Here is a 27,028-nt window from a genome sequence, read left to right as displayed (position 1 = left end):
TAATTTTATGTTAATTTATTACACGATTTTGCAATGTACATGCTAAATTGAGTAGTTTTAAACGCAATCTTCAATTATAAGTAATCATTATTTTTTCTATGTATTTAGTTCATTCAATCATCTAAAAGCTAGCATACGAGCTGATTTATCCATCGTTTGGTAAAGTTAGGTCTTTGATTAAAGGTGTCTCCAATAAAGATAAAAAAATATATCATGAAACGTGTTCGAGTGAAACTATGTAATCATTAAACGAAAAAAAATACTTTATTGCATTCTCTTTCTGTTCTTATTTCGAACAAATTTGCTCCTCTTTTGTGTGCTACTGTACCTCCAGCGAATGTAAAAATATGTTCGATCGTAAAGGTATGCGTGTCTCATTACAATCTGTCTGTGAGTGTGTAAGCGAAACAACTGTATTCACACCAACACAGCAGTATGATCATGCACTATGGAACTTTTGAAAATCGTTTGCAAAAGTTGTTGCATAAATTATTGAAAAAATGAAGTTTGTCACAAAATAGTATTATGGTAATTGCAGAATGGCAAGATGTATGTATAGTTATTAAATATAATAAATTTATGTCTTACCAGTTAACTTTACTATTAATTTATGAATTATTATTTGTTTGTATATTTGACTGAAACCTAGAAGAAAGCAAAAAATAAAAATTATTTAAATAATACAAAAAACGATCTCTCCTAACTATATTAAATTAAATTTCTTTAAATATTAACTTACCTTAACCATTTGTGACCATTCGCGTTCAACGAGCGCACCCACTATGCTGAGCGTTAGAGCCCTTCCCCATCACCAACGTTGGAGCCCAACGATGGGATTTTTTCACATTTGTTGTGAACCAGTCGCGTGAATAGGTCGCGATCGTTGAAAACGCGCATACGACGATCGACTTTTGAGGCTCTTGGCGTTGTCTGTGCTACGTAGCAGTCGGTAAGCAATCGCCCATGCGTACCATGTGCCTTAAAGTGGTTAAGCGTACTTCCATCGTTTTAAAAATATCAAGTGATTTTGTGTATAAATAATACAAAGTGAAACAACGATCACACACAAAAAAACCCATCAGTTTCTACGCTGATTTCCGCCTTTCCACTGCACAAAGCGAGGCGGAAATCTTTCAGTGCCACCAGAGTTCGAGTGAAAAGCAAAACAGTGTCAGTGAGTGAACAACTTTTTCCCGCGAGCGCTGTGGTGGTTTCCCGCGAGTCAAGGCAGCGTACGCAAGGGGGATGTTTCGTTCCGTTTTCTACGCGAGATGCGCCACGAACGAGCTGAGCGCTGCTGTTGTGTTGTGTTCCGGGAGTGTCGTTCAATAGACGGGGAGCTTTCTAGACGGTTGCCAGTGCACGCAAGCTGGAGGTCGTAGAAAGAAAACGCAAACACCTTCAACATCTCGCCTCCATCCCATGAGAAGGTCACCCGTCTGCTGTGAATGTAGTTGGAATTTTGACAGTTCTGAAAGATGCCAAAGAGTTGGGCGCGAGTTTGGGAAAGTGGTTCAGGTGGTGATCGGCGCGTATCGACGACCAACAGCTACGATGCACAGGAGGGCACATAGCTGGTTCCCTTTCGATGTGTTGCTGTGGTGGTGATGGCGATCACAAACAAGCTGAATGTGTAGTTGTGGCTGTCTCGCAAGATCTAAGCTTCGTCGTCGCGATCGCGGAATTCTGTGCGTTTCCGACTGCGGGTGGGGACGGCGCAAACATGCGCTCGGTTTGTCTGTGCAAAGGGGGGAAGGGTGTCCGTATATGGTACGCTGGTCAAAACCTAAAGCATCCATTACGTAATGCCCGCGCAGAAGGGACAAACTATCAGCGAAGCGAAACGCACCCAAGCCCCCGACCAGCAGCTCCACTACCAACATGACTGTGTGTATGTGCGCGCGTGAATGTGTGGTTGCGTGCGTTGGTTTGTGTATACAACATATATAATTTGGAATTAAAAACCGAAAGTGACTGACTCGCTCGGTTTGGCCCGTACCTAATTTACCGGTGCTCTGCATTTGTTGTGCTGTGTGTGTCCGCGCGTTTGTGTTTATATGTTTGCGCGGAGGGAGGTTTCCCGCTTAACCGTGCGCGCAAGTTACCGGGCGGAATTTGTAGCGGTTCGATTGCCGTTTTGGTGGCGGCTGTACGATAGCGTGCAGGCGGGCCGAGGCAGCCGGCAGACGCACAGCAAAAGGGGCATTTTAATTACATCTGTGCTGTGTTATGAGTATGGTCGAAGCACGTGTTACACCTCTCTTTAAGCGATTTACAGGCAAATTCCGTTCCCAATCGACGATCTCTTTTTTCTCTGTCTCACACACACACACATCTTCGCAGATCTGCTTCGATCGTTGTTGGAAAATAGCTTCTCATTTGTTACTCATCCACCCGTGACAGCTGGTGACGATTCTTGGCGGTGACTCAACGCTCATTACCTCATCAGCTAAAAATGTAGCTATCGTCGTAATTTTCGGAATTTAACCAGCATTCCAACTGCTATACCTGGCAGCAGTTGGATTAGTAGATATGTACAATCAAAACATGATCCGACCGTTTCCCGATGGTCACATCGGAAAGGAAAATGAACAACAAGATGGCCTCAGAACAGGTTGATAGCGCATGGCGGTAGCGCACCAAGCATCGGGGCTAATGAATGGATGGCTAACTGCGTTGATTGTTTTATTTATTTTACCGTCAACCAGGAAGCCGGTCGATGAAGCGTGAAACTCTAATGAATCGTTTATGGCTGCTTGGAATGGTACAAGAGATGGTCAGTGGTGATTATGAAATGGTAGTTTGTTTTATTTAATCGATAGTAGCTTCAAAATTAGTTTGTTAAGTAATACATCTTTCATTGAGATGATCTTTGGAGATGCTGGCAATTGTACTTTTTTCAGGAATGATCGTTCATAGAGCGTATTTTCTATTTAGAAAGGTTTTGGTTTTGAATAGATTGCAAAATATGATAGCAACAAGGCATATCTTTAAATCGACTAAAATTAAAAATTAGAATTTACGTAAAATTAACAACATAAAGTACCTTACTCCAATTTTGAGTTTCTCGTCATATTTCTTTGCAAAAACTAATCAGTTTTTTGTCGTAATTGCACAATGTTTAAACAAATACTTTCTTTAAAATGCGAAGCTGAAGTCCTTGCTCAGATTTTAGGTCAACATAAGATAACTGTACTCATTGAAACGTTGTAACCATATTGTAGGAGTATACCTCAAGATACATCATGTAGTCAAACACATAATTCATAACAGCCCAAAATAAGTGTGTAATTAACGTCAAAAATACTCATGATACCACAAACAATCCAGCTGCCGTTAAAAGAAAACAATCAACAGATTGAACACAGCGTCCAAGCAAAAATGATGAATATTGACGCCATTACGGTTTTGCGCAACGGCTAGCTCCTGTCCAAACGGATGGCCATCGAGGTCAGAGGTTGTACCGTAATAATAAAAAAACACCGCTACATGAGAGGGACAGAGTTGCGCCACTGAGCCGTTTCTTCGCCTTTATCCCATCCCATAGCAGACGCTCCCAGATTCTGGCCCCTAAAATTCGAAATTTGCATCTCCTAGCCACCAACGAACCAACGCCTCGCTACTCGCCAACTGCCAACTTAATGCGCTGTAATATTCAAAGCCCGACGTGCCAATCATGCCAACAAACGGCGTCCACCGCTCGGTTTATTGTGGGACGGAAGAAGAAAAGAAGGTTATTTAAAGTGGCGAATTATACTCCCAAATTGAAACGAAATGCAAACTGTGTTCTGTTATCTGACACCAATCCTCCCAAAACGCGGCAACGGCTCGCCCACGGATGGTGGGTAACGGGCTGGAAGGGTTCGAACCTGATGTGGCACGTACTACGATCGCTCGGACACACCCCGACCGGTGACTACTGGAGCCAGCAGGTCTGCCGAGGGTAACCTTTTCAATCACATCACACCGCAGCACCACTTCACAGCTTTTACAGGGCTTCAGGTCGTCGTTCCCTCCCGAACGAAACGTGCAAGGGCAGGGCGGAGGCTTGCAAGCTTTGCCAAAATTTGACAGTTTTGAATTACAAATAAGCGTTACGGGACCGGGCGAGGTTTACTTTTCCTTCGGGCTGATTGTGTGTTTCTCCCTCGATCCCTCAAGAACGTACAGCAAACGGCCCGACGATGACCATGACGAGTTATTTTTCATCCAAGACGGAGAGTTTGGAAGAACCGACAAACGTCGGAGCAGAATTTTGCCTCTGCTGAGTGATACCGATTCCCACGGCGCAACGAAAAGCAACGATTCGCACTGTCACGAGCGGACTGTGCGGTCAGTGTCATCTCTTTCCCGGGAATGGGAATAGAACCATTCTAAAAGGTTTGATTTCCTTTTGCCTATTCCGGTACAAACGTTGCACATTAGAATGTTGGAAGATGGGCCGACACAAAAAAGCACTTAAAAGAAAACCGCCATCACCATCATAATCATCATCAAGGAGTTAATTCTTTACGCGGGAGGCTTCTTTTTAGAAGGGTCAAAGTATGTGGCAGGCGCACTTTTGCGTGTTCATCTAACTCGACACTCCCTAGATACGCTCATCATAGCTCGTCACATCGTTTCGGGTAGTCGATTGTTTGGGCTGTGACATGTGATCGCTCTAATGGCCGCGGTAATGGAGATCTCCCGGGCGATCCCGGTTTTGCCAGGGAATCCGCGGTGGTCTGAAGCTTTCAGTGCTACTCACTTATTGTGCTCGGTTTGTTTTTAATGCTGCCCAGTTCACTGATGGTCATTAACCGGGTTGATAGGTAGCGATAGCGGGTGATCTTCTCAGTGTTTGAGCATCATCAAGGTGGGTGATTCTCGATCAAGCGCTCGCAACCGTTGGAACCGTTTTGGGGTTTTATATAGCGTGAAGAAAGATTTAATAGAAAACCTTCCCTCCAAAAAAAGGTAGAGACTCAAGCGTGCGGAAAAGATCAGCCCCGTTGCTTCCATTCTCGCCTTTACACTCGCACGGATTTTATTTATTTTTCTCTTCTTCATATTTACAGCGCGGACGAGTGAGTGTATGTGCGTGAGTGTAAGAAAGGGTTGAAAAGAAGACAACTACTAGAAGTGGTAGTTTCTAATTAGAGCATTTTGAAGTGGCATTACTGCAGTTCGGTGAGAGTGGTGAATACAGTGAAACGACCCATTGTGTGACTGTGGTGGGCTGATATTGTGATCTTGAGTGTAAACGTATATGTGTGCAGTGCTTCGGCGGCGAGAAGCTGCAAGGGTCGTAACATAAACACAACGACCGCTTTTCCCCAAAAAAGTACCCCTTCCGAGTGTTCTTTTCGTTGCTGCACGTTACACAGCCGGCACGCATCCGGCACCACCATCCGGACACCCCATGGATCGAGTTAGGTTGGGCCGTCCACCGGCAACGGTCAGCAGCAGCGGAGGATGGCGCACGGGACGACTGATGGCACTAACGGTGCTATTTGTTCTCGGCACGATCTGCATCGGACAGGTAAGGGATGATGTTTGCTTTTCCTATTCTCACCCGCTAGACTAGACTTAGGTACGTCGATCGCCTAACTGGAGTGAGCAATGAGTCAGAACATTCTGTGAGGTGAGGAAATGATCTTGTTTGATGAAACATTCCTCGCCGGCATTCAGCCAAGAAGGCAAGGGAGAGTCACATGTGCTTTCAGACAGTGTGCTATGGAAACAGTGAAGGTCCAACCGTTCCGAAGCGCATTTGTTAAGTGGATTTGAAGTGGTGAACTGTCCGACACGGAGCTGAACGGCAACAAATGGCGAAAAAATAACAACACATCATTAGACAGTTCCATGCAACGGGGGATGTGTTATTTCCGCGATTTTGCTCGAGGGTTATACTGAGAAGCCCACTTTATTATGCACCGCGTTGGCTGAGTGGCTGCATTCTGCTCTTCTCCAGACGAGACATGCACACCGGCACAAACACATGATGGAATGCAAACGGTTTTATGGAAATGGGTTGCAACAAGAAGAGGGATTGAAGTATTGAGTGATCGGAGCACAGAACAAAAAAAAATGAAGGCAGTGGAATGCATTTTAGGAAAGAATATGCCATAAAGCGTGCATAAATTTGTATCCGTCAATGCACGGCGTTTGCGTTTCATGCACTTTTCAACTTTCAAAGATGAAGATAATTGCCGTAAGACATAACCATAAACCAATACATTCATTAATTGTGTTCAGGACCTTTAAATTATGGACTGAAGCTTTGCTCGGTTTTTTTGTATGTGAAATAATAATTACTTAAAGGGAAAACATTCTTTAAACGTCAGCGGGAATTTCCCACTTTCGTTCGTTTGGAAGCATTCAACGTTTCAATGATCTCTCGTTACCATTTGGGTGCAGCGAGCACGTCTCGCGCATGCCATGTTGTCCCTTTCGCTGCTTACGGTTATTTGTTCTCTGCTTCCCGTGTGCCCATGTGGTCGGATCCGTTTCCTCCGAACGCGTTGAGTCATTGGCTGGTAATTCAACAAATTCTTACCTCTCAGCCCAGGCTATGACGCATGGAAGAAATGCATGGAACAAAAAACCAACACGAACGCATGTAGAAACGGCGAAACGGAACGTGAATGAAATTTAAAATAATTACACTCTCCCGAAAAGGGCACATCACCGTACGGCCCAACCGGACGGCAGCGATATGATTTTCGGCCAGGCAAAGCATACGCATCGGATGCGCACCGTCCGCGTATGGGCTCCGCTTGTGCGCAGTGCTGGTTTTAGATGTTTTTAAAAGCGCTACAAACAAACTAACACGAATGAATGAAGACATCGACCCTGCGTAACGTTACCCAAGTGGCCGTGTCTGTTAAACGCTTAGGCAAATGGTGGTCACACGTTTTTCCTTGGAAATTGTCAACCGCGCAAGGGGTGTACTGGGAGAGTGGCAGTGTGTGAAGCGACCACATACAAGTCTTGCATCTACTTGTGACCCAAGGTGATCAGGTCCCGCTTACATACCCGGGTCATCTCTGGATCCCCCCCACGGGCCCTCCTCATCCAGCGACGACGATGTGGCATTGTGCGATGTTTTAATGCTGTAAGATCCTCCCCAAAAAGCAAACATCGATTACCATCGATCGAGCAGTCGTCACAAATTTCACCCCTTTACGTAACGATCATCCCAAACATCGATTGACATTTCGATCGGTTTGTGCCCGTAGGGCTTTTCAAAATTTCACGTGTTTCGGCTAGCACTCGAACGCAGGCGTGTCACATCTGCGGGTGGGACGCGAGGAGAACAGCCGATGAAGCCTTCAGTTGGAATTTATTCACTCGCTTTACCGGATCGCAAGACAGGAAATGCTCACATGTATGTCGCTCCATACACGTATAAGAAAGAGATACTGTGAAGTATACACACACAGCCACTGGGTCGCAAAATGGAGATTTGCTACAGAGCAAAGAGTAGGGGCACGCAACAACTGGCATCTCGAGACGGCCTCCATTTACCTTGAGCAGCGACAACGGGGCGACTCTCGAACAGATGACGTAATGTCGCCGAGCTCACTTTTTGCGACCAGCAAACCGGACGACACAATCTTGCCTACACCTACGGAAGTGTAGTGCTAGTAGGAGTGCTGTGTGAGTGTTGCCTTTTTAAACCGATACCTGCTCGACGTTCGTTGTCGTTGCCTTTTCGAAATAGTAATCAAATTTGTAACTGGTAAAGCTTTGGCTTTAGCTGCTTAAAGTACGTCCCGTGATCGCGACATGCAAGTAAGAAATTAACCCGAGTCCAACGTTTCCAACGAAAGTGTTCGCTGCGTCACTGTGCAACTAGCACTAGCTTGTGTTCTTGTTGATGATGATGACGATAATGACGATGATTGACGATAATTGGTGGAAACCACGTTCAACAGTGGCGGTGCATAGGTGGCTCCCTCCTGGTTGGGATGTTGACGATCCCTGGTTCGACGCTTTTGTTTGATTGATCGCCGCGTAATTATAAACGGCTCAGGACGGGCGAGTCAGGATCACGCGGAAGCGTTATGTTCCCCCGAGGTAATTTTGGTACGTTGGCTGTGAAGATTTACATCACGCAGACACACGTTATCGGGCTGGGCAGGATCGGAACACCCAAGAAGGTACAGGACACGGACAGCGGACGTCATATTTTACGGCACGGTGATTGTTGAGTGAAGGAACGATGCTTTATGAAGACAGGAGCGCAAAGGTTAACATGCAAAACTTGCTTGCGACGAGTAGTTCGGGGTGCTATCTATAATTGATATTTGAGCGCATAATTTTACTGACGTAAAACTTTCAAGCCTTACAACAAACGGCTATGTATTGTAAATATGTTGTCGCTATGTCTGTATGATAATTTCAAAATTCCGTTAAAATGTTCTAGTCACAAACGTAAATGCTTGAAGCAGATGTTTCAGTACATTAATCATTAACTTTTTTTCATATCTAGTTATTTTATACAATTAAAATAACTAGAACTGAGTATTGTTAGTCATAATATTTCTAGTCATGCGAAAAGAAATTGTCTCTATCTGGAAGAAATTCCATGTGAAGTAGAAATTCCATGCGAATCATTTTTTAGGAATTAATAGTTGGTATTTAAAGTTAATGTTATTTTGTGTCATATAAATGAATGAATGTGTGTGAACTGAAGATCTTTACACCCGTAGAAGGCAGCAAACTGAAAACAAATGGTCGAATTGTCTGTTGATTGTTGTAACTCATGCAAAAATCGATGTCATGAAGTACCCTGTTTATTGGACAATAAGACATACTGTTCAATATCAGTTGCAGCTACTTAATATACACTAATATATAATGAAAGTTTGTCGCAAATTATAAAGTTGTCTTCCAAGCCGAGCCTAGCCAACAGTAGCGGGTTTATAGTCTCGGGGGCCCTAAGCAGTAAGAGTTGTTGAGGCCCCTTTGTACATGATTACCGGGGGTACTCGGCATCCGTCTTTGATTATGTAACATTTTAACTTAAATTTTGTTGCTGTGGGGGGGGGGGGTGCTTATGGTTCGTCTAGAGCGGGGCCCCAACGTCCATAACCCTCGGGGCCCTCCTTGCTAATACAGTGCCATATTCTATCAACTGTTATGGATTAAAGATTCCGGGGCCCCTCATTGACGGGGCCCCCCGCAATTGCTTACTTTGCTTACCGTTAAATACGCCACTGCTAGCCAAAGCTTTTAAATAATACTTAAATTATTTTCTAATATTCTCACTGATAAATAAGAGCTGTCTGTAAAGATCTTTTGCAAAGAAGATAAGTTCACTAATATCAAAACGGAGATCAGCAACCCTACTTCCGCTAACGAAAGCTTCAACTGCGGATAAGTGATCGATTCAGCTTCGAAGTAATTAAACTTTTTTGCCCCTCCTAGCAACTAGAACATCCCTTCACGCGTTTCACAGTCGGAAATGAAGAAAAGTGTTTCCTCATTAAATCGATCGCTGCACTGATTGTTTTTCCATTTTGCCATTCGCTTTTGCTTCCACTCGATCGGTCGCCATGCTGGATTGTTGTTGGAACGCTGGCTTTTTTTTAACTAACACAAGAAGTAATGCTGCGCTACAAGTACGGGGCAATCCCTTTTGCATCGGCAACGTTTGTTTTATTAGCACCCATTTGGAGATTTGGGGGAAATAGAAATGATGAACACTGCGCCCTTTCAGCCCGACCGAACACATCACCCGGCACTTGTTTCGGTTAGCGCTGGGGTCGATTTCATTTGCGATTCACTTCCGACATCATTAAACGATGCCCTCTTATACACCCCACGCGGGTAATGATGCCCTCTGGGTGGTGTTTGGGGCTTCCTCGGAACATTTCTGTACACTGAACGCCCTCTCCTCCCAACCAACCGCACAACGCTTCCCCCTGGAGCGTGGATTCGTTTGTTTAAAAAAACACGCTCCACGCTTGGGCTGGGTGGTGTTGGTGGAAAACGAACAGAAATTTTTGTGCACCCTCCATTCCGTGCGCTAGTTTTTGTTTTATGATTTTATTGTCTGTCCCCCCTTTCAAAGCGTCGTTTCAAAGAACGTCGGATGGGGTCATTTTCTCCCCGGAATTTCCCCCCTAGCGGAGAAGGGCGAATGTGTGTGTGTGTGTGTTTGTATAGGTGGGTGGATGCGAGAATTGTTTGTCTGCACTGAATAGCGAATGAGGCTCGGGCAGCAGAAAATGGCTCGTTTTGCAGCACAAATCATGCGGTACGGGCGCTTTCGGAACGGGGTGGAAGCGGTGCGCTGTCGTGGCTACATATCTAGAGCAGAAAGCATTAGAATTCGGACACAATTCAGAACACGGCGTAATTCTTCGTCCCCCCTCGCAAGCTAGGCGAAATTATTCCAAAGCATCATCATTAGGATGCCGATGGAATGGAACTGTTTTTTTTTCAGCCCACCCTGCCTAAACGGTAATCATATTTCAGTCCGTGTTCGCAGGCTTGTTGAGATAAGCCCAAAACCTCCCTTTTCAAGCCCGATTTCAAACCACAACAGTTCCGTTAGAGGTGAGGCGAGTAGCAAACAGCAAACCAATCTGGTTCTGGTTAGAGTAAGCACAGCGAAAAAGAACGCAAAACTTATTCAAACCTCTAATCGAACTCCAAATCACACACAAACAAACACAGACTACACCGAAAGAATCGTGGCGGATCGGGGGGGTATCCGATAGCATCAATCTTCATTTGCTTTGCTAATCACCGATTCGTTAGCATTTTACGCAAAAGAATTGCGCCCGTTCTGATCAACGCTGGCTGGTATGAAATTACGGCCCTTCCCACGAGCGGCTTTGGAATTTGGTTGGTTGGTTGGTGCGATCAAGATATTAAGCGTGGTGCGTTGGTTTGGTCTCTATCGGTCGTGCGATCTTCTCCTTCGTCCATTCGATCCCCTGTGGCGTGCTGTACGGTTTGTGCGTTGCATGCTGTTCTAATCACGGATCGACTGATTACGGTAATCACTATCGGTCAGCTGTGTAGATGGATGAGGCCAGCGATGAGGCCCTCGCCAAGGGAGTCTAATTATCACCTCAGTGAGAATGGTGCTGCTTGTTTGGTTCGGAGTGAACGTTGCTGCTCTACGAACGACAAGACGTTTTATTTCACTAATAGTACCAACCACAGTACACATGTCTGGGTTGAAGTGTTGGACGCTTCAGCAAACCACTGACAATTAGATAACGATCAATTAATGACACGTAATCGCCACTTTCTTCCGCGTTGGGGCGAAGGATCCGCACAGGATTGTTTGTGTGTGTGTGTGTTGTGTACGAGAAAGTGTACAGTGGAAACTATGGAAAATGATAGTTCTCCACTTAATAATATTGCGCAGAACGACCTACAAGCTGTTCATTTGCCGCCGCCGCGGGTTGCTGCATTATGCCCGGCCGAGCCCGGCGTGTCTCAGCACAAGGGCCCGGGAGGAAGTGTAACTTTCTCGCCTTCGAACCGAACCAGCCCTTTTCAACCTCCTTTTGCTCGTCACTTCACTGTCTGCCGGCACCAATCAGCACTCGTTTATTCACCAGTCAGTCATTAGCATTGGCATGGGCGCTTGCTGGTGGCACGAGGTGGCCCGGGCACATACACCGAGGGTGTTAACGTACCGCTCGCAACAAGAGCTGCAGTGTCTGGTGAGCTACACGGGCCTGCGTTGCGTCATCGTTACGTCCGAAGCAACGAATGCACCACCGAATGCATCGAGGAACGGGAAGCTTAAGCTGTTGGCACCCCCCCCCCCCCCTCCCCCTTGTCTGACCAAAGTTTTGGCGCATGTTTCTTTTCTCCTTATTGCCGCAGTTTGTTTCGGTGCAGCAGCCGCAGCAGTACCACCGCCTGCAGCATCTTACAGCGTGCTTTTGCATATTTTGGTACTGGGAGAAACAAAAAAATATATACCAAACCGGTTTCAGTTTCAATCGCACGAGCCCGTTGCATAAATGTGCATCGCTTCATGCCGGAGGAATGTGTGCTCGGTTCCAAACTTTTTGGTCACTCTTCGTATTTTCGTACTCTTTTTTTTATTTGCAAAAAAAAAACTAACGCCATCGGAACCAAAAGACCTGTATGAATTGCCGACCGTGTGAGGCTGTGATGATTGCAAGAAAGAAAAGCGACTGACAGCGTACCGAGCGCCATGATCGAGCGAGAATGATTTATCAGTCACTGGTGCCTGGCCGAAACCAATGGTTTCGGAATGGAAGCAGTTAAAACTCGCCACCAGATCGTGACTGTTCGATCACTCGGCAGCCGCCCCCCGTATGGGCGACCTTAACTGATTTCATCATCTATCGAGTCACACACATCGAGCGAGCGATCGTGTACCCCGTTAGGGGGGAAACGCAAACGCCACCAGGACACAATTACGTGTTGAATTTTGTGCAAATGTAGAAAAAAAACTACCCATACTGGGAAGAGATGGCAAAAGGAAAGGAATAATACAAACAAACCCGTTGGCAAATTCCGCGACCGAGAGACCGAGGGTGGTCGCGCGCTAAAGCGAATGAACTCCGAGCCTGCTGGGGCCTGGGACCGAGCTGTAACCGTTTTCGGGTTCGTCGCTTATCCCGGGCGTTGGTGTCGTTCGATTTTGACAACGACCTACGGGCGCAGGGACGCTTGGCTTAATCGTTCTCGGCTGCGCACGGCTACCGGTTGGTGCCAGTGTGTGCAGGAGTGGCATTAAAAAAAAAGGATTAATACATATTTCACCGGCTACAACCACACTCTCTCACAGTTTAGGGCGTGGGTTGATCTCGACTTGGCAGTGCGAGCGTTAAATCATTTGTCCTCTCCCTCCGTCCTCGCTCCGTGCAATGCTTTGATGCCGTTGTGTGGTTGGTTTCCCACTGTTTTACTGCATTTTTTCTGCCTTTGCATTACTGCAGTTTGTGGTCTACAGCGCGCGCGCTGTAAGAGCTGTCGAGCGCGGGTGTACCTTTAAACACGGTCCAGGGTTTTCGCAGGCAATCAACATAAACCATATTGATTTCGCAACTCACGCTCGCCACTCGCCCGCTGCACAAAGTTAATGTGTTCGTCTCCCTGGTGGCTGCACGACGTTTGTTAGCAGGAACTAAAGCGAAAAAATAAATAAAATGTATGGAACAGGTTTGCTATGTGCAACGTTTTGAGGCAACGAGCTGCCAACATGGGGAGTGATTAAGATTGTGGAACAAAAACTACAAAAATACAGTAATCCACACACACACGCTCAGTTGCAAAGAGCTTCGATCGTTACGTTTAAAAGTGTTGCTGTTAAATGAAAAAAGGCCCATGTTTATCCAGGTAGATAAGCTTACCGTACGGCCCCAAATCTAAACCGCTCACTCACACGGCACGGGCTAGCGAAATGAGTAGCGGAATTTTGAAGCCCGTTTTGAAATTGGCCCAAAGACAGGCCCGACTATTGGCCCAAAGACATTGGCCAGAGCACACTTTTAATTTACACTCGAAATCAGCGAAGCTTATCCGAGGGGAAACGTGATGCAGGCCGATGATAACAGCACCGTAAGAGAGGACGCAGTTGCTTCGTTAAGAGGACGCGCTCGCCGTGCTTAAATACCGAAGCCGGGCGAGGCGAGGGTGGAGCATTTTTTACGCCCTCATTATGAGCAGTTAAATGAGCGGAGATGTTCTTACTAAGTAGGAAAAGCGATTAAATTTCCTACCAAACCAATCTCCTTGTGCGCTTGCTTGCACTGCTTGGAAAGAATTTCTATCCGCAGACCATCGGCATAAGCATGCGATCTTTAGCAGCTGCTTGGCTGTGATAATTGTTTTTTCGCCGCCGCTTTCTTTTCCTCTTTAAATGGTTCGTCTTCCCTGCTTACAACCACCAATCCCATAAGGATCAGCCCAATTTCCCTGGAAAGCAGCTGCTCGGTGCCACCGCCAGCCACAGTGGGGAAAAGCGCCAAATTGGAAACGAACGGATTAGCTCGAACTGCGGCAGCTGGATGGCTGGCTGTACACACGCTGTACCGAAACGGTTCCGTTAGCAGTTTCTTGGGCGGTTGGACAGTAACGCAAACACGACACCGCTGCCCTCTTACGGTACGGCCAGAGTACGGTCCACTGGCAAACCTTCCCGTCATCGAATTTCCATCCAGCGCGCAAACGAAGCGCATCGGCGGCTGGTAGCTTGGCTACTTTGGAAGCTTTCGATCGATCATCGATTAGAAATGGGGTTCGCCGGGGGGGACAATCGGAACAAAGGGGAGAGGGAGGACCGAGAGAACGGCTGCACTGGCTGGCATTTGTTTGCTAAAGCCGTGCCGTGCCTCATCGTTCTGCCCGAATGGTCAGGAATTTCGCCGACGACGACGACGACGTAAATGCGAAGGGGTTTGAGCTGCGTTGTATTAATTTCTCAATCGCTCAATCATACCCAACGCCCGGGCAATGAGAGGGGCGACGCAAATATCAATCGGTTACGCCACCAGGTCCATCTGCAGTGCGTGCATGTGTGTGGTCTTTTGTCTGTTTTTTTTTCCCTTCCCCGGTCACGGCCACAGGTTTTCTGTCCTTTGATTTGCTGCCATTGTTTAATTAGTACAGCCGCTTGGCAAGCCGCTCTTTGCGGTACTTTACGTTTCTACGCACCACCCGTCGAAGGGCTTTACCACGGGCCCGAAAGGGCTTGAAGAAGAACTTCTCGAAAACGGGAAACGAGCGGCGAGTGAAAGAGCAATTATGCCTGGAAGAGGGGGGAAAAAGAGTAATTAATTAGCCCATTCTCGCGATCGTCATCGCGGTGGAGTGGTTTCGTTTGTGGCTCCACCGCCAGATGGCTCGATCCGAAGGGGCCCACGATTGTAGCACGAGATAAGAGGAAAACTCACCGTAAGGAAACAGCGGGACGACATCCCTGGGAAGACACAGATTCTGACACGGGCCTGTCAGATGGTGACCGCTACCGTGTTGCTACAGTGGCGTGACTTAGAACCAGCGAAACAAGACACAAAAGTGTCGCAACGGTAGTGCTTAAGCTGTCCTTCACCGCAGCGGAAGAGCCAGCTACCGGGGATCGTTGTACGGGCGGGCCACTCTTTTTGCACTTCCTAGTGTGCTTCCGAGCCGACCGATCGCATCTCCGATTGCAGTGACAAGCGCAAAGGGTTGTACTTATTAATTAAAGCCCTTGTAGTGGCATGCCCTTTCGCCCGCACTCATAAGGCCAAAAGGAACACAGATCGCAGTCGGGCTGATTAGCACCTACCGGCGATGATGAAGTGAAAACAAATTGCAATGATTTATAGCGACTCGGGGCGGAGCAGTGCGGCGGGAAGTAGCTGTGGGAAACAATTTGTTTTTAGCAAATACGAACTCTCGGCCAGCGTTTCCGCTGTGAGAAAGCTACATCGTCTTAATGGTTATGACACAGGTATTGATTACTTGTAGTGGAAGGGGTTTTTCTTAATAATATGCATGCTGCCGTATTTTATGCTTAGTTGTGCGTTCTTTTGTGCAGGATTTCTGTACTCCATTCCACCTGAAACTGCTCCATCCAGCCCCGGAGGGCACTGTAAAGGTGCTAACGTACCCTGGCCATACCACAATACGCCTGTCAACCTGAACTTGGCAGTTAATTTAAATTCCATCCTCACGTGTGTCCCTGGACCCATGGAAGGTAGGCAAAACATCGAAAGTGGCAGTCCGCATAGGGACGCACAGTCGATCGTAGTTATGTGTCTCCCGTTTATTTTTCTGTGCCAACAGAAAGTGAGCGGCTGTAAAGTTGCGATCGGCACATGGGCAACAAACTGCAGACTAATTATTAGATCACTGCTGCGTACGCACTGCAGGCAGGAGTTGAAAGGCTCGCCAATCGAAAATGTCCGAGATATCTCGGGAACCCTTTTGGACAGTTGGCCCGTAGCCGTTGGGGATCGATTGAAAGGCTGCCGAGAAGTCTAAACCGATTGCACACGGCCCAACAGTCCGGTCGACCCGAAGCTAATCGGATTTTTCGGATCAGCGCGTAGCCGTGCGCGCAGGCCATGCCAACCGATCGCTTTTCAATGGTAATGAGCCATTGTAACTGGCCGCGGTCCTTGCTAGGTCCCACCCGACACCCATCTGGCTTGCTCAGAATCGCACTCGCGAGCGAAATGATTCGATGATCTTTGCCCACAGAACAACGAACGAACTGTTTGCAGTTGGATTTTTATTCGATGATTATGTGCGCTTGTGGGACGGAAAATACAAACAATTGCCGCCGTGGTTGGGTTTGTGCGTGAATTCCAAACAAAATTGTGATGCCGCATGATAGCACAGTTCGTAACCGGGACGATGCCGTGCGCCGCCGAGCGCTCTCACTTGATGCGGCGTAAGCTTTAGCGCTTTTTTTAGTGCTCCACCCGGTTTGCAATTCCACGCGGGGTCGCTTGTCATAAAACACGATCTTCCTTTATTATTCCACACTCCGGCAGAAGCGCCCGTTGGTGCACAGCATTCTCAGTGTTTCGCGACCCGATCCTGCTGGGTTCGTAATAAACTTGCTCAAAATATCGACACTCGACGTCCTGCAGCTTGTTCGGACGAAACAGCCAGCAAACCGGACAAACACTACATGATTCTCCAGAGTGTGTGTTTGGTGTGTGTCGTCGAACCTTCGTGGCGAGCATCCCATAACGATGCGAATGGCGCGATCGCGATCGTAGCATGGCGGGGAAGCCGTTCGCCAGTTCGCTGCTGCTAAATTATTCATTTCGTTTTCGGTTTCTGCCGCCGTCGGCTACGAACGCGGCGCATTTCCCCAAATGCGTTCGGACGTTGAACGTGTGCCGCCTTGTTTTGGCGTGGGAGCAAAACGAGCCGACGGCAATGTGCAGCAATACGCGAGAGTGAAATGAGCACTAGTTCAATTCAGCCCGCTCGTCTCACACTCGCAGGATCGAATTGCAGCTTGGCGGAATCGTTTGGCAAATCCTGCAATTCCGTCGCATGAGCTGCAACATTCCTGTGTGTAGTCCCCGTTGCTGCTCCCCTGTACCGTGGCGGCACATTGCGTCACACACTGCGGGGCCATTTCTGATAATACTGGGTGATATTTACCTCCTGGTGGAACCCCATGTTCCCATGTTCCGAGAAAATGGGCCTGCTTAGGGCCTTAGGACTTTGGACGAGAAATCAAAGTCACCACCAGCAGACAGAGCAGACCCCGACCAATGGGAGCCACGAGAATATGCAAAACGGGAAAACGGGATTCGCGGGCCCTGCTGGGGCATACCGGTGGCGAGCACTTACCGTTGAATGGTTGATGTGCCATTTGCGGCGGGATGCAGGCTCACGCAGCCGCGGTACGGTATTGAATTGCGCGCACGAAACAAATTATGACGTCAAGAACCTAGGGGAAAATTTGTGGAGAGGGAGGGTGTAATGTTATAATTGTTTGATGGAATAATTTGCCACTAGGAGCAATGCTTTTTATAACTGTTTTTTTATATTTTAGCTGTGTTTGGTATTAATTTAGCCAAGCAATGTTCTTAGCTTGATACAGTTAAACTAAAGTTGGTTTAAGCTGGTGGTTAAGTTGATTAGATTTGAATTTATTTTTCCTATTGATATTTTTTAAATAAATTTATAAAGAAAGAATATATCTTTTATGCTTCTTATCCATTTCATCTGAAAAGCATTGATTTGTTTGTTCTCTCAAACGAATAATCTGGAATTATTATGCTCCATTCGACGCTGGGGTGCTTCAATGGTACAGTCGTCAACTCGAACGACTCAATAACATGTCCGTAATGGGTTCAAGTCTAGAATGGACCGTCCCCCCGTAGCAAGGATTGATTATCATCCGGCTGTGTGGTAATGAAATTTGCTCGAAAGCCTGTATAGGCCGGCATGTCCGTGTAGGACGTTGCGCCAAATAGGGGAAGAAGAAGTAAAAGTTTTGAAGCTTTTGACTCATTAGTATTTTTCTAATCATTATTGCATTTTTTATCATCATCAACTACTGAGTGGTTGAACAACTTTCCCAGGTACATGGAGTTCGAAATTAGGCGCCTTGACACCCCAACTCGCAAATTAATTCTAGCATAGGACCCTTTTCTCTTTTAAGATCGTATGCTGAAATTTCAGCCTATTAGCTGTTTGCATTGTATCGTAGTTTTCGAGCAGCTATCAAAGTGGGTATAATGTACAGGTGTGCTTATCCCAAGGTGTACGTATTTAGAAGGTTGATTTTTGTTGCTTCTGCTTGGCGACATTGTGGGAGACATCTGTCAATCCCTGCATACAAATTTCCAAAGTGCATGTAAACCAAGTGGACTTTTTGACAGAACGGGTGAAACCTTTGGCTCAAACAGGCTTTCTGGTAAATGGACGAATACACACCACACTCTTAAAATCTTCATTCTATTTACTAAAAGTTTTTCAAACGCGTGAAATACTGCTAATTGTAACCTAAATCAAATCAGAACGACTAAAAATCCATTTTTTTTATTTTGATACGACATTTTATTCTCAGAGACCAATATGTGCTGCTATGAAAAACGATCCATTCCAATGGAAATTCATTTTACCCGTTCTGTCAAATGGAGCTTTTTTCGAATCAGAAATTAGTTGTTACACCTCTCTTGATCTCTTTAATGAACCTTGGAATAAATGAAAAACACGATCTTGTTTTGACATGTTTTTGAACAGGTACTCGAATCTAATTCTAGCTTTGATGCTGAAATAATCTAGGCTAAAAATCGCTGGCTAGTGTTGTGTGTGGTTTTGATTCGAGCGTTGACATGATTTCAGAAGCCAACTGTCAAATATAAAAAAGCTGGCTAGTATCGTGCAAGGCCCAATAGAGAGTTTTCCAGCCTTCAAATTTGTAAGCACATGCTCAATCTTCGCGTGCTCGACATCGCTAGCTCATAAATATTCTCCTCATAACGCATAACTGCACTATCACTTATGGCTATTAGAAGGGAATTCTCAAAAAAGGGTAATGTGTACATTTAATGCAAAAAAATCATTTACATCCATAGCAATAAAATCAAATGACACGTGGCGTGACCGTTCTTCCGAATCTCACGGCTAAATGTGTCCCATCGCATTTCCCGACAGCGCCAAATTAGAAAGCATCGCATCGGTGCAATTCGCGTGCTTTCGGGGCGGGTTGCTTTTAGCTGTTTTGTTTTTGGGAAAAGCAAAACAGTCAACGATCACAGATTTAGCACACTTTCCAAAATCGCACGCTCATCATGCTCATCGTGTTAGGCGCCAGTTCCGTAGGGCCGGGCCGGCTCGAAAAACTATACGCGAGATGCATGCGCCTGATGGTATGCGTGCACTTTTCCTCCCCGTATTATGCTGCCAAGCTCAGGTTCCGATACCGTTCGGTTGGGCTAATGAAAGAATGGGTTGGGATGGAAAACACACACACACACACACACACACACACACACACACACACACACACACACACACACACACACACACACACACACACACACACACACACACACACACACACACACACACACACACAAAAAGAGCTGTGCTGCAAAAATGGTTCCCACCCAAGCGAAAGTGGCTTATTTTAATCACCGACGGAGTGGAGATGCAAAACGTGGAAGAGCGTTAGTTAGATGCTCTTTGTGCCGGGTAGGTTCACTTTTACCATTCGCTTCATCCCCCTTCAGGCACAGGCTCCCGTTACAGGTTCCGGCAATAAAGGGTCTTAATGCGATTAGTTGCTGGCGGAGGATAGTGCAAAAAGTACCGGTAAGCACGCCGGCAGCATGGATGGTTCTTATGGCATTAGAGCAGGATTAGGAACGGTTCACTTCCACAGGAAAGAACTTCCAACCAACGGTACGGTAAAATAATTAAACACAAAATAGACAAACTTATGGCTCAAAACTGTAACTCACAAGCTTCGTTTCCTCGTTGGAGGTTTCGTTGATCACGAAGGGAAAAGAAATTTCCTCCCAATTCCATCGATCGGGAAATGGTTGCATGTGCGGTTTTTGCGGTACAGCACATTTGTGGCAAACACATTTCGTATAGAATATTGTTTCTATTTCCTCGCGTCAACAGGCGTTCGAGGCGTGTACGGAGGAGGCGTGTATCGAACAGTGTCGAACGATACCTTCTGCTTCTGTTTTCTTCTGTTCTGCAACTGCAGAAGGCGTCCGCAGCTAAGAAGCGCCTCCGCAGAAGCGCACCGTAGCGCCAAGGGAATAAATTCTTCTGGCCTTGTGGGGCAACCCGTAGCACACTGAGTGTGTGTGTGCGTTCTTAACACCTCCTCAAATCCCGACACCGAGGCGAGTGGGCCGCATACGGCGACACAAGTGCACGGTGGTAGCCCCCTTTGCGGCCCCGCCGGCAAGGAGCAGAAGGTTCGTCGCTTACGGACGCGATCGAATCACATCCCACCAGACCGACGTGACGCGAAGGCCACCGTGGCCTTTGGAGGTTTTGAGCTTTGGGGTTGCGCTTGCGCGAACAAAACGACTTGCTGGCTGGTCGGTGCGGCCGTCGTACGCCCTTGCTGCGGCACAAACACATCATAAATGCCCCGCGGACCCGTCCGTTTGGCGTACGCTTACTTCGATCATTTCGCTTCGCGCGCGCTTCGTTCGTTGACCGAACGGGAGTGAGCGAAGCTGGCGTGCGCATATGGGGAGCATTTGCTTTTTTGTTTGTTTGTTTGTTGCGTGCCGCAGCCGAAACAATAGAGTGTGCATGGGTACATTTTCAACATGCTCTAATTCTTGTCATTATTCGCGAGGGGGGCACCCGCTGTGCTTCGTGCCCGTAAAAAAACGAAACTGGCGGGCTACGAAAAAATGCTAATCAAGCTCGAGCCGAGATCGAAACCATCTGCAACAGGTTTGAACCATTTAGAGCACAATGAAACGAGTGGGCGATTTTTTGTGGTTGCGACTGTTTTAAGTGCAGCTTCGAATCTCGCGATCAACCTCAAGATCTTCTAATCATTCGCCTAGACCTTGGAGCATAGAAGATAGAAAGAGAAAAAGCAAACTCGTTTAAAAGCGTAACACTCAGCATTCTCGAGTTGCCCTTTATCCCTTAAAACTGGCTCTCAGAGTGTGTGTGTGTGTGTGTTTTTTTTTGTTCTATCATTCACTCACAATGCGAGAAGCTAAAGCAGCTACCCCATCTAACAGATTATGCTTAGCTGGTGCTCTGAGATGGAAAGATTAAACCCGCCGACTAGACTATCCAGGCTGGCAGGGGATCAAATGTGTTTGTAATTAAATTTTGCGATCGATCTTGATATTAACATCTTGCTCCGATTGGTGGGAGGTGGAATCGCAAGCATGAAAAGCAATTTACCCAGCCAAGAATAGCTGCTTGACTCCGCTTGTGGAGCGAAATCGGTTAAAAGCAGACAGCTTGACTACCGAAATTCTACCGCCACTCTTCGTACAAAGCTGGGATCGAATGGGGTAGACACGACGCTAACTGAATGATTGCTCATTCTACGAGGCATCGGCGTTTAGTTTGAAGCAAGGCGTGTGAATTTCCACAGGCAAGCAGCTCTACTCGGGACGTGGAATTTCACGCTCAAACCCCCGGCAAATTAAATCACCCACCGAACGGTAGAATCAATCAGACCTGAACACTAATTAAAAGATTATTAAATTTTGAATCGATGTTTTGCTGTTAGGATTTGGTTGTTTAATTACACCGTTTCGTGTTGCTGACTGCAGCACATGTTCTAGTTCTAGCTGCACCGTGGGAGCGAACGTTCGAGCTCGATCTAGAGCAACCAAACAAAAACCCGTCACCCGTAGTGCTGCTTTGCATTTTGAATTGTTTTCCATCGGGTGGGCGCTGTGTCCTCCCTTCCCCTGTTTACATGTGCAGCATGACATAATGTGCCCGTCGCAGGCCGTACGCAAACACGTTTGGCAAATAAAACGACGATGACACACGATGGAACGACAACGACAACGATCAATCGACGTCACCGTCACAGCCAAACCAAACCAAACTCGTAACGAGCATATGGGAGCACGTTCACTTTCCACCGTTCGTCCGCAAAATCGTGGTCGTTGATCTTTGGTATGGTATGGTTGGGGGAGATTTGGGATTTGGGTCAGTCCCCGTGGCCCGTGCTGATCGGAGCCGATCGTCGATGTTGCATCAACTAAAACATGAGCATGTGCCCCAAAGGGGCGAGAAAGGGAAGCCCGATGCTGATTAAATCGGGCAATTGATCAATCTTCTCGCATGTGCGGTGATTATATGCTAATTTGCTTGCCCCACACGATGGCATTGAAGCGTCGGAAGTAGCGCCGAACAATTATGTACCTTAGCCTGTTCGGGTGATGTCACCTGCTGAGCTGAACGGCGCGATTAGAAAATGCTGCAGCCGACGCAGAATGCAGACAACCAGCCATGTGGTGCTGTGTGGGCCATTCAATGCATTCAATGATGGCATTATACAGCAGAGGAATTAAATAACATCAATCAATGATGTAGGTCACGGAAGGACAAAATGCAGCTGGAATGCAGCTGAAATGACTAAACCATGACCGGGCGGAATGCTTCCCACTGGTGGCAGAGTATCGATATAGTAGCGTGGCACTTTTACTTCGATCATTAGACTAGGCTGCCTCACATAATGATGATGAGGAACGCAGCGGCAGAAGTGTACAGCGCTTCGGATCAACCATTATCATTAGAAGCGAAATGGTCAACAAGTGTTGATGTGCTAGCGTTCTTCACACGTCCACACGTTTGTCCACCTTCACCATCGTTCCCTTCCCTTTTTTTCTAATATGATTAACGATAAGCGATCAGGCCAACTCAACAGGTGGCAGATGCGCCTGCCTCGTATGACTGACTGGCCAAGAAGCGTGTGAGACAGCGACAATTGAAAAAAGCTACACCGTACACACAGCTGCAACTGCATCGTGCAAGCGACGGTGGCTTCTTACACCAAGCCAGCGCCAGCGATCATTAAATCTAGCTCCATTTAGCCAGCGGGCATTAGAAATGGGGCTACGAGCGTGTTTCCCATCGCGTTGGAATTTCTCGAGTCGTCACCTCAACCCATCGCAGGGCACGATCCGGCGACCGGTAGCTCATCTCACTTCTTAGCCGCCACTTTTCTTGCGCTAATTACTTCAAGGTTTCGGGTGATTGGAAGCGTCTCACAGTGCGCCTAACGACGTACCATCAACCTCAACCATCAACACTTCCCTTTTTTTTTTTTTTTTTGATCGATCGGATATGGGGAGGCCCGTTTGCTGTTTGCGTGTGTCGGAAATTCGGCAATTACCCACCAAACATATGGCAAGGCCGTAAATTTCACTGGCCCTGGCATTGCAGCGGTGTGTCGGTAACGGATGCCTGACCGGGTTCAATTTTGGTGGACGATCGATTGGAAATCAATGGAATTAATTTAGTGCGTGCTTTAGTGGGCCTGCGCAAGCTTCTTACGATCGAACCCAATCAGTTGTGGCGTTGCGGCTCATGTGGTGGTTCACTTTCGCGTGCTCATAAAGTCGGACAGTCCCCGGTGAGTGCGGTTTCTGTTCGGATGGCACCCTAACGCCGGTTAGGCAAAGAAGACGGGGCCGGTTTAATGGTGGGGCGTTGGGCCAATTTTCGACGGGCGTATCTACTTTCTGTTAGCACCTTCGGTTTGGATTTATTCGTTTATGGCACAGTGGTGAGAGGCGCAGCCAGTTTTCCTCTTACCGATGGTCATTTTCCTCCGATCGGTGATTATTTCCTTCGGACGTTGAGGTTCCATTTAACGGGATCGTTTTCAACTGTCAATGTTATTTTTAAATTCCATTCGGCTATGCATTAACCATGGTTGTCTTCCATGCAGCAGTAACTTGTTTCGAGTCCAAAAATGGATTCCAAAATTAATATTTGTCTCGTGACCTTAAGATCATGCCGACGCACAACCGCGGTTCGGTTTCCGTCTCTATCCAGCTCCCAAATTAATCATTCAATTGCTGAGCCGGTTTTTATTATTCCACCATACCCCAAGAACGATGAACTCAACCGAAACGGTCACCAAACAAACGCCCACCAACGCTTATCAAGAGGATCAGGTTTTGCCCACAAGTTCGCGCTGCTTCTAGCCCGCGACCGATCTAAAAACCTAATCCACACAGTACGCGATCGCGAAAACGACACAAACTTGTGCACACTCCAAAATCCATGCGCTCTGAACAGATGTTTGGACCGGCTTGTGGGTGTCTTGACCCCCCCCCCCCCCGAGGAAGCAACATGTTACACACGCGACGGCTACAAGTCCACCCATCCGCCCAGGCGGAACCAATGTCCGTCCCCTCGCCGTTTCTTTTGCGATCCAGCGATGACGGAGTGACATTGAGCCGATTGCCTTGATCGACAAAGTGGCCCGTCGCACGTCCGTGGTGACAAATTTGGAAAGACTGGGACGAGCGAGTGTGTGTGGTGCTGCTTTCGTCACGTTTCGGGGGAAACCTTTAACGCTGATTTGGTTTTGCGCTGACAATGCTTTTGGTTGGGCTTGGATTTTGGAAGTAATTCGTGACGAACATGATAATTTTCAAGAAAGTATCAGAGGGAGAGTTTTATTTTTCAATTAATGAAAATGAAAACGTACAGACAGTTTGGAGATCATCGTGTAGCATATACTTTGTTTTAGAAAGGGATGCGAATTGATCCAATGCTCCCATGCGCTCCTCGATCAAAAAACTTTGAACTATTGCATGAACCAATCAATCTGCATTGCATAGGGCATAGGTGAGAAACCAACCATCTTCCAGAGTTGCCACACCACAGTTTGATATCCCTCCGTGCAGAACGGATCACAGAATGTGATTCGCTTTGGCAAGCGAAGTGAACTTTACTTGTGCCCGTGAGGAATCACTGGTCCAGCAGCACCAGCAGCATCATCATATTGCGCAATCCAAACTTTTGTAAAACAACATCGCCACACCGACCTCCAATTGCTTAACATTTCATCCCAACCGAATGAGTTGGTGGTGAAAGTTAAATCCCACCGCATGTCAGCAGGACTCCACACCCGTCGTTACGGAAATTAACGTTTTCAAACTCAAAACTGACGCTCGGCTCGTTCAGCTCGTGGTGCTCAGGTCGGTTTGGCATTTGCATAAAATACCACACTGGCCCATTGGGGGTCTGTCTGCTCGCCAGCCGCTAGACATTCCCTGCCGCATGCATACCAGTCGGAGCACGGGAAGATTGCTTTTAATTAAACCCAAATTCAAACCACAAATTAGTTCCAGAGAGAGAGAGAGAGACGGATAGAGATTGCGTGTAATAAATCATTTCTCGTATAGTTCCCGCTTCATTTCGCATGTTTTCGTTGGTTATTGTTTGCTTTCCTGGACGCTAACGTTTTTTTTTAATCTGTTTCTTTTCTTTCTTTCTTCCCCTCTTTCACGCACGCACTACAGGCCACGGGTCAGGACACGGAGTTCGCACCGCACGTCACGGCAACCTGCAAGTCGGGCACGATGAACATCAAGATACTGTTCGCGGGCCCCTACAACGGTGTGGTGCACGCGCGGGACTTTCGAACACCGGCCTGCATGACCTTCGGTAACGGCACGGCGTCGCTCGGGCTCAGCCTCAACCTGCTCGCCAAGTCCGGCAATAGCGAGTACTGTGGCATTCTCGTCAGTAACGTGAGTGGTGGTGATGTAAGCAATCTCATTTCCCGCTTCTTTTAATGCTTAGCTTGAGATACTAGTCGGTAACTGGTCGGGTTTCGCCCCGTCCTACCTAATTGGGCGACTCGATAGTTCGTTTGTTTTATTAATGAGTTTGGCAGCAGCAGCAGCAGCAGCAGCAGTAGTAGCAGAAGCAGTAGCAGCAGCAGCGAAAACCAGGTACCAACCTCCCCAAAACAATCCGAAGCAGAAGATCTATTGTGAGCGGTTTGGAGTGTAACGGAACGTTCGGTCGGCTTCCGCGATGCAGGCTTGTTTGCTCGCGATCACGTTCCACCGCTGGGGTCACACTTCCGCGTGGCGAACGCGTGTTGACAGTACCGGTAGTGCATATTTTGGCAAACAATCACGATCGATTGTACAGCTACGGGAGCTGAGCAAACTTGTGGCCCACACTCGTGAGCAATTGAAGGACAAATTGCACCGGCACAGGGGTTGATGTTGTGCATGAGCGACTGTGGCACGTTTTGTCACAAAGCGATGCTCCATTTCAAATTCCAAGCAAGCTATCAAATGTTTACAACTATTGGAGTAGTTTTTTTTTTAGTTTCTATTTTCAAGCTACAAGGTGGCCAACTACTAGGTGACGTGATAAACCTACTACAGTTGTATGCCGGTAGTTTTGAACAATATGTACAAGGTATTTTCAATGATTTACTGTCAAGAGTTGCTTTGAAGTTTGAATTTGTGGAATTAATGCATTATATCTCTAACATGCTTCAATTACAAAAAAACTAAATTCCAAAAGATTGGTGTGGTTGTATTTTACAATATTGGTCGTAGTACCAGATTTTAGAGCACAAAAAAGCTTTTCGTATTGAAATTTAAATAAGAAGTTATTTTTATAAACTGCAATAAACATGCTCTAAGAATTTAAAAAAGATCAAACAAGCTTGACCACTCGGGTGCATTACAATGATAATCAGTTCAGCTCAACACTATTTCACAGTAATCATGATATAACCATAACCTCCGGCATGAGTATAATGGAACAATTGAAACAATACTTAAATGCTGCAATCATTTCTTTCTTAAAGCTCGAATAAATTTAGAGATTTATTGGAAAATTTATAATGCAAATTTAACGAAACGGAATAACGCATCTAATTTTAGTCCAAATGGTTAATGATTTTTGCTCAAATTACCCCGCCGTAAGCTACAGTTGGGCCGGTCTGGTGGTACAGTCGTCAACTCGAACGACGTAACAACATGCCCGTCATGGGTTCAAGCCCCGAATAGACCGTTCCCCCATACGTAGGACTGACTATCCTGCTATGGTAACAATAAGTCACTGAAAGCCAAGCTCACTT

The 27,028-nt window shown here is 46.8% G+C and overlaps 1 protein-coding gene across 4 annotated transcripts in view; it reads left to right on the top strand.

Moving 5' to 3' along the window:
* The first annotated feature begins 834 nt into the window (after positions 1-834).
* LOC120948525 (uncharacterized) overlaps positions 835-27,028 on the top strand; it is a 44,005-nt gene continuing 17,811 nt past the window's right edge. Inside the window, exons 1-3 of one of the 4 annotated variants that reach the window (XM_040364951.2) lie at positions 835-949; positions 5,058-5,521; positions 25,443-25,673. In XM_040364951.2, coding sequence (XP_040220885.1) covers positions 5,402-5,521; positions 25,443-25,673 — 351 coding nt within the window. In that variant the 5' untranslated portion in view covers positions 835-949; positions 5,058-5,401. The other 3 variants (XM_040364948.2, XM_040364950.2, XM_040364949.2) reach the window with 3 other exon arrangements.

Source organism: Anopheles coluzzii, chromosome 2 (assembly GCF_943734685.1).
Source record: "Anopheles coluzzii chromosome 2, AcolN3, whole genome shotgun sequence".
Classification (NCBI taxonomy): domain Eukaryota; kingdom Metazoa; phylum Arthropoda; class Insecta; order Diptera; family Culicidae; genus Anopheles; species Anopheles coluzzii.
The sequence above is the reverse complement of the archived record's forward strand: the minus strand, read 5'-3'. Positions and strand labels throughout refer to the sequence as shown.